Source organism: Gobio gobio (genome assembly GCF_949357685.1).
Source record: "Gobio gobio genome assembly, chromosome: 10".
Lineage (NCBI taxonomy): Eukaryota > Metazoa > Chordata > Actinopteri > Cypriniformes > Gobionidae > Gobio > Gobio gobio.
The window spans coordinates 22,879,684-22,896,933 of record NC_137116.1 but is presented as its reverse complement, the minus strand read 5'-3'; the positions used below and the strand labels follow the sequence as shown (position 1 = coordinate 22,896,933).

At 39.1% G+C, this 17,250-nt stretch overlaps 1 protein-coding gene across 5 annotated transcripts in view; it reads left to right on the top strand.

The window, feature by feature from the left end:
- Positions 1-17,250, top strand: part of adam9a (ADAM metallopeptidase domain 9a) — a 127,393-nt gene that overhangs the window by 42,630 nt on the left and 67,513 nt on the right. For all 5 annotated transcript variants that reach the window (XM_079827908.1, XM_079827910.1, XM_079827907.1 and 2 more), the window contains exon 4: positions 4,866-4,944. In XM_079827908.1, coding sequence (XP_079684034.1) covers positions 4,866-4,944 — 79 coding nt within the window. The remainder of the gene's footprint in view (positions 1-4,865; positions 4,945-17,250) is intronic.

Genomic DNA, 17,250 nt, shown 5'->3' with positions numbered 1-17,250 from the left:
ATGTTGAAAACCGGTGTGCTGCTTAATATGCTTGTGTAAACCTTGATACAGTTCTTTTAGGATTCATTGATGGAAAGTTTGAAGAACAGCATTTGTTTGAAATTGAAACCTTTTATTACGTTATCTTTCTTTACTATCACGTTTGATCAATTTGAAGGGGTCATGAATTGAGAAATTGACTTTCCTTGAGCATTTGACATCTAAGAGTACATTGTACTACAAATATCCTGTAAGTTTCAGAACTCTTAACTTCCTTGTTTGTCCAAAAACTGCTTTTATTGAAACCAAGTTTGGAAAATGACTAATTTTGTTTTTTGTCATGGTGCAATCTGCGATGAAAGACTGCCTCTACAGAAGAAAATCAAGACCTACTTCTGCATCATTGGCCACCGATTTGCGCATGTTACGTAGTAGTAAATATGAGACGCCAACACAGAATTACTCCAGCAACAAAACGAGAGATGCATCTGAGGATTACAAGATGTTTTAAAGTGCCAAGTTGTGTAATAACAGTCTTTGCATTGCCATCCCATCCTTGTGATCCTAACATTATGAAAGCGTGGATGAGCTTTATTGTTAACAAAGTTTCAGACAGACTGGTTTGTCTGTCAGTTTGTTAGTTCGCTTCATTTTACTGTGTATTCGGACAAGGTTTGACGCAGGCTTTTCAGAGAGACTGAAAATAAAAGATAATGCAGTCAGTGCCAACTACATTGAATCCGACAGTAATATCGCAACACACAATTGTGAGTAACAGGGTTTTAACCATGTGTCACTGTTGTTTTGTCTAATACAGATCGGTTGATATGTAGTAAGTATTTATACTGTCAAACAGAATAGTTGTGATTTGCTGTTATTTCCTTTGCTTCAGGAATTATGGGGTTAATGCTTTGGATCGTTACGCTGTTCATGGCAGTGGGCTTCCAAGCACTTTTACTTCCAAGTCTTGAATACGGCATGGCTATCAAAAGAGTTTTTTGATGGAAAAGTCTTGATAACATTATAAGTGAACCTCTGAGAACATTATGCATTTAAAAAAAAAAGCAATTTTATCCTTTCTGAATAAAATATTTATTAATAAACCTGTTAGGGGATAACAGTTTAGGACTCAAGACCAGTTGTGAAGAATGAAGACCATGAGTCAGGAGTGCAATTAATTAAAGAAACATTAACTGAAGAATAGTTTGCAGTTTCATCAACAGAAGCCAGCTTCAAGTCTCACAAGGAGTTTGTAGGCCGCAGTCCCTCTCTACCTTTCTTTCATAGAAGCTCCAGTTCTGACCAGAAAGTTTCCCAAAACATACTGATAACATGCGCTTTCTCTCAGTAAGAGGTACAGACAGTATTCACCATAATTATTTAGTGTTTCAGTAAAAGAAAATATAAAAATGTATAAAATATGATATAAAATAAAAGACAAATCTGATTTTCATCTCTGGAAGCCGGGCTAAGTGAGTAAGCACTGTTACTGCACTCCTGGCATGTTAGGGGTGTGTGATACCTCCAAAATCCAAACACACGACAACATGTTCTGCTATCAAGTGTTTAGCGACACATCACACATTCCCAGGCCAGACCCTCAGTCACTCCTCAGAGACCAAATACAAACTTTAGAAAACATATGAAGAAACAATAAACAATCAGTGGTTCTCTTGATTAAAGGTCCCATGGCATGAAATGATCATTTTATGAGGTTTTTCAACATTAATATGAGTTCCCCTAGCCTGAATATTGTCCCCAAGTGGATAGAAATGTTGATCGGTGTAAACCCGAGTTCTGGCTGTCTTTCTCTGCCTTTGAGAAAATGACAGGCCAGACTAGCCAATCCTGAAGTCTCCTGGTTTGACGTCCAAGCAGGAACGGTTACCTCCCTTTCCTCCACCCAGAGAATCTGGCACGCCCAAGCAAGCGCTGGAGAGATCATTGCTTGTGAACGAGTGAAGGCTGGCAGTTTCTCAGTGTTTGGATGTACAAATGAAAACAGAAGTCTTTTTTCAGTTCCTTCTGATCTGTGATCAGTGATTTCTGATGTGTAGCTAATTATTTATTATTCGTGCACACGCAGCGGCTTCTCTCTCCAGACAGAACGGTGTTTTCGTGTTTTCTATCTTGTGAGTCAGTGTTTTTGTACGTCCTCGTCGCGTCTATCGGTTCTAAAATGTGCATACAGTCGTTTCTGCTCAACATCAGCAGAGTAACATCTTTAGAGATAAACCTCACACACGCCGAAGCTCGGGCTGCACTGGCCGGTCGGCCTTGAACATCACCGACCCCCAGTACTGCATCTGGCCCACAGCGGAGGCGCCTTGCGCGGCGCGAGATTAAGCAGAAGGGGGGTAAGCGTGAGCATATCCGGGCTAGGCAGCTTTCCCCACAATAAACTGGATTACATTCGATTACTGCTGTTGTGTCTTTGTTTGCGCTGTGTACTCAATGCGCGTCACTGGCGCTTTTCATATGATAGGAACATATCTAAAAATAATGCTATTATCAACACTTACTCGTAACTCGTTCATCTCGACAGCTGTAATGGTACTTTGCATGTGTTACAAAGTTGGTAATAATGATGAAGACAGACTCGTGTGACTGGGGGCCCTATCTTGCACCCAGCGCAATTGACTTTGTACACCGACGCATGTGTCATTCCTATTTTGCACCCGCGCAAAGCGCGCTTTTCCCTCCACAGAAGCACGTCGCTAAACTAGTGAATGAACTTGCGCTACCTGGGCGGTTCAGCGCAAAAAAGGAGGCGTGTTCCGGCGCAAACAATCCCTGGTGCTATTTTGCTGTTCCATTAAACAATTGCGCCACTGACCAGAAAAAACCTAGTCTAAAGTCAGTGGCGCGTTGCGCGTTGTTCATTATGCTATTTTAAGGGCGCATGCTTGACCATAATGTATAGCGTGCACAACGCGCATACACTTTGCTCATGTAATCTACACAGATGCAACAGTTATTTTTGCAAATCATAAATTGTTACACTAAAAAATATTAACACATGAGATGACGGAAATCATTGTGGTGTGCCACGAAGATGTGAAAAAATAGGCATAAATCTAGCTTACAAATTATTCAGGCTAATTGTAGTCTAATAATTAAGGAGACCTGTTTGCCCAATAGTGGCAACTTCTGGCAAGACATATATGTATATAAGGACATCTAACAAATTGGTTTGTCCGTCAAGAACCAGGAAAAAAAATCGGTGAGGGTGGACGCAGCGATGTCCTCTGCTGGCGTCAGGTCCTGAGTAGAGGCAGATCCACCTCCCGTTACACGGCGTGCCCGATTGATGCTGGCAAGCTTGGACTTTCCCCGTCTTCTGATGTCATTGTAGCGCTGGCGGCACTGGTGCGACGTCCTGGGGATGCCAGCTGATGAAACAATTGTGGCTATTTCCTCCCACGCCTGTTTAACCGACGCTATTTTGGGTGGGTTTCTCCCATCCCCATACAACACAACTTCTCTGTCTTTCACTGCTCTTACAAGAACATCAGTCTCCTCGGCTGTGAACCGCTCCTGGCGTGCGCCTGGTAAATACGGCATAATAATAGCAATCCATAATGGAACTTGCGCACCTGCTTTTACAGGGAATGTTGGATGACGCTCTGATTGGTTTATTCACGTTACGCCCAAACCACACCTATGAATAATGAAGCTACTTCAGACCAACCCATTTTAGATTTGCGCCGGGCGCAAGAGCCATTTATCCCGCCGGGAAAATAGCAACAGCGCCGAGACCCGCCCACAAAGTTACTTGCGCTTCGCGCTTTGACACTTGCGTTTCAGATCGTTAAAATAGGGCCCTGGGACTCGTATTTATTCAGAACTCTCAGATACAAACACAATAAACTCACGCTGACTGACAGCGCTCTCATAACTCAGTAGTTACTATAAATAACTTTGTTAGCAATCGACGAGCTCAGTCTCCGTGATGTCCGGTTCGCGAACGAATCATTCTTTTGAACCGGTTCTTTTTAGTGAACCGAATCAGTTCACCAAATCGGACTGAATCGTTCTAAACGGTTCGCGTCTCCAGTCAGCGCTGATCCATAATTTACAAAAGTTACTAACTTTCTGACATGAGTGACAGTCCCTCCAACTAGAAATAGACTAATAACCTGAAGTATATGATGTAACTACAACAGTTCACTGAACTGAGACTGACAGAACTGATGTGAAGTGAACTCCGGTCCATCCGTCTCTCTGGCAGCAGCTCGTGCCTGCTCGTGCCTGCTCGTGCCTGCTCGTGCCTCGTAGACCTCGTTAAACCACGCCCCCTCCGCTCATTTCAAATGCAAAGATGTCAGCCAATCACAACAGTGGGCGTTTTTACTGAAGTCTCACAGCAGACACGCCTCTTGAAACAGGGCATTCAGCCACAGGGCAAACATCAGTATTGAAAAAATGCCTTTTATTTCTAAATTATGACATTTTATGATGTAAAATCATACTAACAATATAAGTACACCTCAGGAAACATTATAAAATAATAGAAAAATGCCATGCCATGGGACCTTTAAGTAATGTCATAACTGGAAAGAATCATTAAAAGTCATTATAATATAGGAGGATAAATATTGATTAATGCTTTGATTATAATTTAATTAGGATTTAATTAGGATATATAGGTATTGAAGCGGCAGTGGATTTCAGAATCCACACCCTTCAATACATATTGTTTTCTTCAAAAAAATACTGACCAAAACCTTGAAATGATATTGTTTCACCAATTTTAGGGATGTACAGATAATATTTTCCAGTGTATGTATTGACAGTCTGTGTATGATTCAAGAGTGTATTAAATACCTGCAATAATGAATCCTTACATGGTTTTGTGACTTATTTTTATTTTATTTTTCCCTCAGATTGCTTCTTCCAGAGGATTTCACTGTGTACTCTTATGCCAAAGATGGCTCGCTGGTCACTGAGAGACCAAAGATGACGGTAAGTCACCAAACACATACAAAATCTGAAGGAATCTTTTTGCCCACGTTTTTCCCAGAAATTTTACTTCACACCAGCACTTGGTTAAACAAGGGAGAGCATGTATAACCAGGCAGTTTTAGCACTTCTTTCCTGCGTAACATTTTTGTCAAATCTGTTTCTAAATGGATTATTATCACAAGTTATTTTACAGCATCTGTCGATTCTTTATGTAATTTACAGCAAAATTATTGGCTATATAATTGAATTGTCTTATTAGTATATTTTTTTAAAACAAAGAAATAGAGATTTGCTTATGACAATATAACGTACTTAAAGGTATAGTTTACCCAAAAATGAAAATTATGTCATCAATTAGTCAAGTTGTTCCAAACCTGTATGATTTTCTTTCTTCTGCTGAACACAACGGAAGATATTTGGAAGAATGTTTGTAACCAATCAGATCTCGGCAGCCATTGACTACCATAGTGGGAAACAAAATACTACGGTAGTCAATGGCTGCCGAGATCTGCTTGGTTACAAACATTCTTCCAAATATCTTCCTTTGTGTTGGAAGAAAATTGTGAAAGAAATGTATGCAGGTTTGGAACAACTCAAGCGTGACTAAATTATGACAGAATTTTCATTTTTGGGGGAACTATCCATTTAATGCTTTTGCTATTTTGCAATTTTACCTTTTTACTGTCTGTACAGTGGGGAGAACAAGTATTTGATACACTGCCGATTTTGCAGGTTTTTCTACTTACAAAGCATTTAGAGGTCAGGTCTGTAATTTTTATCATAGGTACACTTCAACTGTGAGAGACGGAATCTAAAACATAAATCCAGAAAATCACATTAAATGATTTTTAAATAATTAATTTGCATTTTATTGCATGACATAAGTATTTGATCACCTACCAACCAGTAAGAATTCCGGCTCTCACAGACCTGTTAGTTTTTCTTTAAGAAGCCCTCCTGTTCTCCACTCATTACCTGTATTAAAGGATTAGTTCACTTTTAAATAAACTTTTGCTGATAATTTACTCACCCCCATGTCATCCAAGATGTCCATGTCTTTCTTTCTGCAGTCGAAAAGAAATTAAGGTTTTTGATGAAAACATTCCAGGATTGTTCTCTATATAATGGACTTCAATGGGCCCCAAAGGTCCAAATTACAGTTTCAGTGCAGCTTCAAAGGGCTTTAAACGATACAAGATGATGAATAAGGGTCTTATCTAGTGAAACGATCGGTCATTTAAAAAAAAAAAATTTTACAACAAGTTTTATGAGCACAAATGCTCGCCTTGCTGTGTTCTGTGATGCATGTTCGTGACGTCACATAATACGCAATTACGTTGAAAAGGTCACGCTTGACGTAGGCGGAAGTACAGAGTCAGTGTTTACAAGTTGAACGTGCACATACTAAGTCAAACGCCGTTTGAAAAAAAAGGGAGTTAAAAGGTAAAACAACGATGTCGGACGATTTTGAACTTTGAGGAGAAGATGAGATGGAGTTTTTCGCCCTGCCCTACCGTTTTTGAATCGGAATACACAGAGGAAGAAATTAGGCAGATAGAAGAGACTGCTGCGGTGACACACACCTCTCAAGCATCGGGCAGACAAAGATCTAACGAGATGTGGTGGTGCACATGTGGCAAATGCCAACCATTGCCAACAGAGGAAGAATCTCAATGCTGCCACGACTGGACCATTTCAATCCCGCCATTAGAATCAGTCATTGAGTCCATCTCGCTGCATTACCGAACAAAATGGATTTCCACGGTTACTGAGCAACAGCGTTTTAGAGGTGTTTTTTAGTTTGCCCAAGATAAGACCCTTATTCATCGTCTGGTATCGTTTAAAGCCCTTTGAAGCTGCACTGAAACTGTCATTTGGACCTTGAACCGTTTGGGGCCCATTGAAGTCCATTATATGGAGAAAAATCCTGGAATGTTTTCATCAAAAACCTTAATTTATTTTCGACTGCAGAAAGAAAGACATGGACATCTTGGATGACATGGGGTGAGTAAATTATCAGCAAAAGTTTATTTAAAAGTTAACTAATCCTTTAACTGCACCTGTTTGAACTAGTTACCTGTATAAAAGACACCTGCCCACACACTCAATCAAGCAGACTCCAACCTCTCCACAATGGCCAAGACCAGAGAGCTGTGTAAGGACATCAGGGATCTAATTGTAGATCTGCACAAGGCTGGGATGGGCTACAGGACAATAGGCAAGCAGCTTGGTGAGGAGGCAACAACTGTCTCCCTCGGTCTGGGACACCATCCAAGATCTCACCTCGTGGGGCATCAATGATCATGAGGAAGGTGAGGGATCAGCCCAGAACTACACGGCAGGACCTGGTCAATGACCTGAAGAGAGCTGGGACCACAGTCTCAAAGAAAACCATTAGTAACACACTACGCAGTCATGGATTAAAATCCTGCAGCGCATGCTAGGTCTCCCTGCTCACACCAGCACATGTCCATCTGACGTTTGCCAATGCCCATCTGGATGATCCAGAGGAGGAATGGGAAAAGGTCATGTGGTCTGATGAGACAAAAATAGAGCTTTTTGGTCTAAACTCCATTCGCCGTGTTTGGAGGAAGAAGAAGGATGAGTACAACCCCAAGAACACCAACCCAACCGTGAAGCATGGAGGTGGAAACATCATTCTTTGGGGATGCTTTTCTGCAAAGGGGACAGGACGACTGCATCGTATTGAAAGGAGGATGGATGGGGCCATGTATCACGAGATCTTGGCCAACAACCTCCTTCCCTCAGTAAGAGCATTGAAGATGGGTTGTGGCTGGGGCTTCCAGCAAATCGTAGAAAATCTTTGGAAGGAGCTGAAAGTCTGCATTGCCCAGCGACAGCCCCGAAACCTGAAGGATCTGGAGAAGGTCTGCATGGAGGAGTGGGCCAAAATCCCTGCTGCAGTGTGTGCAAACCTGCTCAAGAACTACAGGAAACGCATGATCTCTGTAATTGCAAACAAAGGTTTCTGTACCAAATATTAAGTTCTGCTTTTCTGATGTATCAAATACTTATGTCATGCAATAAAATGCTAATTAATTACTTAAAAATCATACAATGTGATTTTCTGGATTTTTGTTTTAGATTCCGTCACTCACAGTTGAAGAGTACCTATGATAAAAAATTACAGACTTCTACATGCTTTGTAAGTGGGCAAACCTGCAAAATCGGCAGTGTATCAAATACTTGTTCTCCCCACTGTATGTATACCCAGCATCACCCTCATTCTGAACTGAGAGCTTGAGGATTGGTATATTTTTATTTGGCTTATGCTCAGAGCTCAGACGCACAGGATGTGAGACCAAGAACACTCAAATCAGCCACTTTATAGACTGCAAAAACAAAGCACTGACATTCAGTAGTGTAATGTTAATATATTCTTTCATACCACAAAAATGAAACTTACCGCTGCTCTTGCCTCACAAGTTGTACGCTATTTTCACCTTGTTCTATGCACAAAATGGCATCGGTGAGAGCAGCACGTGTATCATCATAGTGCTGTTGTAATTGTTGATGCAACACTCACACAGCATCTGATGCCAAGAGCAGTGGAGTAGTTCTGGGAAGAGCTGCATTACTCACACTAACTGGAATTCAATTTTACACGACTGAAAGAAGTAATAGAGGCACAAAACATATAAAAAATAATGCAGAAGAAGGTATATGCACTGAAATGGTCTAGAAACAATTTGCGCTCTGTAATTGTTTGTGAAATTTACAAGGAATTTCTAAGAAATGGCAAGTGTAACAATTAAATAAATGTGAAATTTTAAAATAGAAAAAACTGAAATATGCTCAATAGCTTTGAAAAATATTTTTACAGTGTGGAAAGGATAGTGGGAAGTGCATTCCCATTGAAGTTTTTTATCGTTGTGTTCACAGATAGAGATGAATGTCTGCTGAGTGATGTAATGTGATTTATTGGCCCCGACCTGAATGAGGTCACTCAGTGTTTGCTACATGCACTTGAGATTTGTCATGCTTTCCTTCATTGCGCTCACTTACTGTCTCAGTTCACCTACACTGTAAACAATTGAAGTAGGATTTACTTGGAAAAGAAAGCATTTTCATTCAGAAATTGGTAGTACATTTAACAGCATGTTTTCAAGTAAAATCTATTCTTAAAAAAAATCTATTCTTTGTGACACCATCGTTGCTCTGAGGCCTCTGTGTGTCATATTTCTAGCTCCATATCACAAGAAGTGAGTTGAACAAACTTCAACTTTTGTAGTTAAGTTGACAAAACAATTCTAACCAGATAGTAAAGCCAGAGTTTGTGATTAACTCTGGCTTCTTGCTATGGTTATTACTATATGTCAATAATTTCAATTCCACGAATGACTAATGGAATGGAAATTTAGTGGATTAACTCCCACTTTTGGTCATTGCTTCTCTTAACGGTATGAAAAACAAACTGTTTATTTAAAAAGAGAATAGAGTATATACAGAAAGTTAACAGATTGTGCTCCCTTTATAATCACTGAAGCTGTCAATTACTTCAATTCAGCATGAACTCGCTGAGTTCTGGGCTGTTGCAAAAACTCCTGTTATAATCAAAAAATGGTCTACACTCAATAATGTACTGTATTTTTGACAACGCTATATGTATATATTTATATTAATTTAAATTTAAATTAAAAGCTGAATATTAAAGGGTTAGTTCACCCAAAAATGTAAATTCTGTCATTCATTTCTCACCATCATGTCGTTCCGAAGATGAACGGCCTTGTTCATCTTCGGAACACAGTGCAGGCTGCAGTGCAGTGTTTCCGGGTTCTACGTCAGAACGCTGGCTCTGTATTGCAGACACTGTTTTTATGTGAGCACCACGACACATGCGTGTGATGCTGACGCAGGAGCTGGCCAATTCAAAGCCGTCATTCTGACATAGACAGCATACAACGTAAACAGCGGAGACCGACACAGAAGAGAAGAAATTGTTGAATAAAGTTATTTTTGTTTGTTTTTTTGCACACAAAAAGTATTCTCGTCGCTTCAGAACATAAAGGTTGAACCGCTGAAGTCACATGGACGATTTTAATGATGTCTTTACTACCTTTCTGTCAGGACCACTATTAGCATATAGTTTGGATTGGCGGTATGGTTCTGTTCTGGGCAAGAACGCCCTGCGCATCCATGCAGCCTAGCATGGATGAGAGCAGCAATAAACCCCCAAGGGTAAACACAACAGAACCAATAATGTATTGCAGATATCATTAATGTCAATATTAAAATGTACAACATCATTCAGGAATTTAGTCTGATTCAAGGGGAATCAGAATGTCAAATCCTGACTAGGGGTGTAACGATATTCAAACCGAACCGAAAAACTGCGATACACCACCCACGGTTCGAACCGCGATACTCTCCCTGCCCCCTGCTGCCCCAGCACAGCTCTCACTTCACCTTATTAGGCCTGTCACAATAATCAATATATCGATATATCGCACAATATATGTACATGACCTCAATCTTTTTTTGTGATGCAATATATTATCGTCCATTATGTTTATATGATAATGAATGTCACCAACATTTTACTCGATTGTGCTGTCATCTTGTATGTTTTCCGTGACAGAGGCGAAAGTGATTCTCGGGCAGTTCCTTCATACACAGAGCGGTTATCGACAGGTGAAAAAAAGGCACCATTTGAGGCGTTATAGTGTTTTCCTGACAACTACTGACTGTTTGGAAGAATAAGCCCAAATGGACTCGATTTCAAAGCCGCAATCCCCTGTTCCGGTGCACATATAAATGTCAACGCAGAATGACGAGGGTTAAAGCCGTTTCACAAGGGAAAATGTTTATTTACTATTTATTTATTTATTTTTAATTTTTATTTAGGATCATATATTTTTTACCCTTAATTTCCATGATCTAAAGAATGAAAAGGTTTTCATTTGAAAGTGTGTGGGTCTACTTGCATTATTATGCTGTTATATTAGGATTATATATTCAATGGCATAAAATAGTCTGGGATTATTATTTCTGGGACGATATATCGCAAAACAAAAAGTATTTATCGTGACAGGCCTACACCTTATGCCACCAAAAAAAATAAATCTTCCTTGACATTAGATTAAATAGTAATTAGTACACTTTTAACAACTAATAAGAGCTGTATTTTTACTAAATATTATTATAATAATATTATTCACTAAGTATACACTAACTTTTGTCTTCCAAGGTCATGTCACCTGACTTGGGCGTTCGCTCAAGTTGCATGGTGGAAGGGCAAAGAGAATCAGTTTCTCCATTTAGCCAGGTAGGCAAAATGCTACTTTGGAGTCCCAGCAACATAGTAATTTTCGTAGCTTGTTACAAAATAAAAAATCTCTCTCACCTCAGAAAACTGCTTTCCTATCCTGTACGCCATTATACTTTGCTCGTAGACACACTCTTTAGTTACACTGCGGCGCGCACCATATCACGCCGTTTATTATAAGCGCAAGAGAAACTGAGCATGCAACGTTCCGATGTCAATTTGTAAGTCATGAAATAAAAGTAAAGTACCAATAAATCACATAACTGGTTCGACGTGTGTTAGCTGGGAAGGATTTGCATGTAGTTATGATGTGAATTCTGTTTATCAGGAGCAGTTTTCGTGTTGCATTAACAGTTCAATGAAGTATTGTGTATTCGCAATGGTAACTGTTGTTTCCATAACCACAAAATGCCATTTATTTTCACTTTTTTTATTTTGTTTATTTTTAGATGAGTGTGGTGGCTATGTGTTTGTTAAGTAGGCTACAGTGGGACATTACTTGTGTGTGTGTCAACAATTTTTATTAAATAAATGTCTTTTTTTTTTAACATGGTAGATGGTAAAATGAGTAGATTATTTCTAGTCTACAGTGCAGAGTCTGCAGACATTTATTTAATTTGAGTTTAGGTATGCTAATTGCTCTAAGGAAAAGATGAAGCCAATGTATAAAGTTAAATTATTGCTGTTGTTATTATTAAGTTAAAAGTGAATCTAGTGCTATTATTGCTGGTGCTGGTACCGTGGCATAGCTTGGTGTATCGTTACACCCCTAATCCAGGCTGACGAGAGGAGGAGCTGGGGGTGGAGGGGGTAATAAGCTCCGGAGAAACGCGATAGCTGCTGATAATACTGAAGGAGCTTATATGTGTATGCTGTGATAGACATTGTATTCCTATAGGTAGATGTGATCAGCTGACAGTCAGCTGATGCAAGCTTGACTAATGGGACGCTATGGACGTTCTGAGAATATAGTCCCCAGTATGTATACGTTTATAAGATGGCTGTGTCTCATGTAACCTTGTTATTTGTACACGCTGTGACTATACACATCACAACATGTAAATAGGAAAATGTTGCCGTTATTTTGTCACTTATTGAGCAGTAGGCTAGCTGGAGCCATATACTCCAGTCTTTGTGCTAAGCTAGGCTAGCAGGGGGGTGCATCAGACAGAGTTATGGCACACACAGAGATGAGAATGGTATGTATGGACTTATCTATCTCTGGGGAATACAGTTAATAAGGCAAAGTCCCAAAAAGTTGGCGTGTTCCTTTAACACAGTTCTTGCTAATAATACTAATGCTAAATAATAAAGTGGTAACACTTTACAAAAAGATTCATTAGTTAACTACATTAGTTAACATGAACTAATAATGAACTGCACTTATAAAGCGTTTTTTTTTTATCTTTGTTAATGTTAATTTCAACATTTACTACTTTATTAAAATCTTTTTAACATTAGCTAATGCTCTGTGAACTAACATGAACAAACCGTGAACAGCTGTATTTTTATTAACTAACGTTAACAAAGACTAACAACTACAGTAACAAATGTACTGCTCATGGTTAGTTAATACATTAACTAATGTTAACTAATGCAACCTTATCTGCTCATTGCTGTTGATTTTTAAGCCTATAAAATGAAGTGCACTAATTTTATTTTTTATAAACAATCCCTCATAAACGTAAGCTTAAGCAAAAGTCTATATTTATTCAAACTTTATTTCATCAGTCTTCCCAGTTGGATTTAGTCATATTTAAACTTGACAGTTTATAATTCAATTCCATATAAAACTGATTTTTAAGTGGAATGAGTCTTATTTTACTCATTTGAGATTTGCCTAACTTTTTGGAAATGTTCTGAAATGCCTTGTAGTTAGATCTTTAGTGAAATGCTGATCTGTCTGATGACAGTTCCTTGTTACAGAAAAGGAAACAGCTGCATAGTGATTATTGCCTAGCCAAAAGCTTTACAGCTTTCCTCCCCATGTGGAGTCACATGCATCAAAAAAGTTAGTGTGAACAGTGTCAAGCAAAAAAAAAAAGCACTTTAAGTGAAGCCAAACTGAATTTCATAAATACTGACTGTTCAAACATTTTTTTATATTATTTTTGTGATTACACCACAGATACACTGTTTAAACTTTCCAGAGAAAATAACCAACACATTATTTATTTATAGATATCTTTTTATTAAATAAGCCATGAGAAAATGTTTAAACTTAAAAGAAAAATGTAACTTACAACTTAAAGCAGGAAGGCTTAAATGTGAAATCTTGAAATTGTGATCATTTGTGAACATCCAATTCAAAATCCAATTAAAGTTCATTGGTCAGCTTAATCTGTTTTTCATTCTAACTGCTAGGCATTTATGAAAATGTATTTGGTTTCATATTTGTTTCAATATCATATTCAATATTATTTATGTTTTGGTTTAATTTAATCTGTTAACTAAGAAAGAAAATAGCATAAACTGAATTCATCATAAAGGCAGTGGAATTGGATTGAATAGCAATATGTTGGGAGATATGGAGTGGGTCAGAGACGATTTCTGACCACTTCATAAGTTTGTTTGAAGTATTGTGTTTTGTATAATTTGTATCTTAATTTCAATCGATGTTTTGTTAATCAATTATCTGGATTTAAATAGATAAAAAGAAAAAAGAATGCCTGTGGAATGAAGTGCGTTACTAAAAACAAGCCCACTACTGTGCTTCTGCGGCCTTATTTTATTTTTCGTAATAGCCTGAGACCGATTTCCAAAATTCAGTTTATGAGGAAATAGCGTGACAGTGAATTTGTGAGGTTGCCTTTGAGAATTTTGTTGCTGCCTTAAACTGGGGACCCTTGTGAAAAATAAGTACACTTTAGTATACTTTTAAAAAGAGTTATTTGAATATACTTTAAAAGAATATACTTAACTGCAGATTAAATGTAATTTGATGTAAATGTTGATTCCAATTAAATTAAAATTTAGTTTAAATTAATATTAAATGCAATTAGCTGAACTTTAGAGTGTTTTTGACCCACTTAAATATGACATCTTTATATATATTTCTTGAACTTCTATTGTCTTTAAAATAGGGTTAAAGTGTACTACTGAATATACTGACAAACATTTATGGTAAACTGAAATATGCTTATGTGATATAATGTATAATTTCTATTGAAACTTGTGTATCTTTTTAATATATATATATATATATATATATATGTATATGTATATGTATATGTATATGTATATGTATATATATATATATATATATATATATGTATATGTATATGTATGTATGTATGTATGTACAGTGAGGAAAATAAGTATGTGAACACCCTGCTATTTTGCAAGTTCTCCCACTTAGAAATCATGGAGGGGTCTGAAATTGTCATCGTAGGTGCATGTCCACTGTGAGAGACATAATAAAAAAAAAAAAAATCCAGAAATCACAATGTATGATTTTTAACTACCGTAAAACTTCAAATAATAGCCCGGGCTTCTATTTACCCAAATCGCCGAACTGCACCGGCTTGTATTTGAAACAGGCGTCCTATGGCTGCGTTCACACTGCAGGCTGAAACGACCCAATTCCGATTTTTTTGCCCTTATGCGACCTGTATCTGATCTTTTCATGACAGTCTGAACGACACAGATCCGATCTTTTCAAATGCGACCCAGGCCACTTGGGTATGTGGTCCAAATCCGATACATATCCGATCTTTTGAAATGCGTCTTCAGTCTGAACTGCCAGGTCACATGTATCCGACCCGCACGTCGTTGATACGCGACAAACGTCATCATTGTAACTCCCGTTCCTTACTCCAGTCCAGTGGTGGCGGTAATGCACAAGAAATAGTTGCTAACCGCCAATAAAAGAAGTACGCACCTGTTGCTAGCCAATACACTCCCAACTCCAACGCGTTTCTGCACTGTTATGGGCCGCCGCAGACGTGTCTCTTCCCGTGACAAAGTTAGTTGAAGGCGCTCGCAAACATAATTGAAGGTGGATCTGGTCATTCTGAAGTTACTGATGAATTCGGTATCAGTAAAGCCACTCACATCAGTATCCCACCACTCCTGGCTGCGACTCCGCACACACACGTTTCTCTGTACCGACGTTGCTACCACTGCTCCACAAAACGCCATGGCCAAAAACCTTGCTCTCCTCCTCTTTTTTAATTTTCTTCTTAACATGAGAAAGGTTGTAATGGTGCTGGCTCCGTTGCGAAAATAACTTTAATAAAGCTAAACGAACTCCAATGCTGACACCCATATTTGGCTACTTCCGTAAACAACAAGTGACGTCGTTGACCGTTGAGTACTCTTCTGCGCATGCGGGTCACTTCTGGGTCATTTCACGTTCACACAGGAGATCACAAAAGGTCGCATTTAATTGGAAATGTGAACGGCCTTGCAAAAAAATCGCATTTTTTCAAAAAATCGGAATTGAGCATTAAGCCCTGCAGTGTGAACACAAGAGACAGGCCTTTAATTTACTGTTGAGATGTTCAAGCTTGACAGTAGGAGGTTACCACATTATATTACGTTTTATTTATAATTAATTTGAATGTGTTTAACAAATCATTTAATGTAAGAAATGTCTTAGATTATTGGCAGCGCAAAAAACGAAACGATGTGACAGCAATGGGCAGAACAATATAAGTTAACGTTACAGCTAAAATCCATCGAGCATATGAACTTGTTGCCGAAACACATCAACAAGAAAGAATGAAGGCCACCCTGTAAAACAACTGCAATCATGTGATAGAAAATTACTCTATTCATCACTATCATCATCCCCGCGATCCTCAATTACAAGTTCATTGGCGAATTCCTCCTCCTCGTCGCTCTCCTCCCCCTCCCTCTCTCTGCGTGCCTTGCTTGCACTAACAGCTCCCGCGCATCCCGCAGATGCGCACAGCTCTCCCTCTTGCGCTACTGTCAGGCCACATACCTAAGATAACATCCCGAAGTTAATGAAATATATTATCTCCTCTTTCTCTTTCCGTATCCAGCTTTTCCCACGCTTGAAATTTGACAACTGTCAGCTTAAATGTCAAATCATACTTTTTTCTTTTTGTCTCCATGATGGTATTGAGAGAATTAAGAAAAACTGAAGACTGAAAGTTCGTTATTACCTCTTTGTTATGTTGCCATAGTGAGGAATCGTTCATGAAAGGTTGCGTCTGTCACGTGAAATCTAATCAAAACATAGAACAGACGATCTGACGGGTTTTAGAAGATCAAATACAACCCGATACTAAAAAACAGACCCGGCCTCTATTTGAGACCGGCCTTTATATACCCAAACCTGTCATCACACCAGGTGTTTAAAGGGGTGGTAAACCACGATTTCACTATTCTAACTTTAGCTAACGTGTAATGTTGCTGCTTGAGCATAAACAACATCTGCAAAGTTACAACGTTCAAAGTTTAAAGCAAAGGGAGATATTTGCTTTTAAAGAAATCAGTTTCTAAGGACTACAGCAAACGGCCGCTAGGGACTACTACACATTCACCCAGGTTTTGCTGACATCACCAGGCCCAATATTTACATAAACCCCTCCTCCGGGGAATATGAAATAAGGGGGGTGAGGCCATTTTGTATCGCGGCGCTGTTGTGGTATAGTAGGCTGGAGTGTTGTTGCCGCGATGCCAAGGAAACGCTGTTATTTTCATCCGGATTGCAGGTCTGGGGTACTTGCTCTGTTCAGCCTTCATAGGGACGGGGGTGCGTTGCAGAGCGTTTAAAATAAAACATGTTATATGCACGTGTGTTTGAGTCAGCGGGGAATCAGGCACGCGCAGGGCTCCCTGCAGCACATCCACGGAGGAGAACATCCACCGTCTTCGCGATTTCAATGCCAGATTTGCACAACGTCAGCTGCGTGAAAAAAACACTGCCGGTGCGTGGATGCATGACGCGCGCGCTGCACATTTCACGGAGGACAACACAAACTTCCACAAACTTCGCGAGTTCAATACAGGATATGCACAACGGCTTGTCCTGAAAGCTGGATTTACAA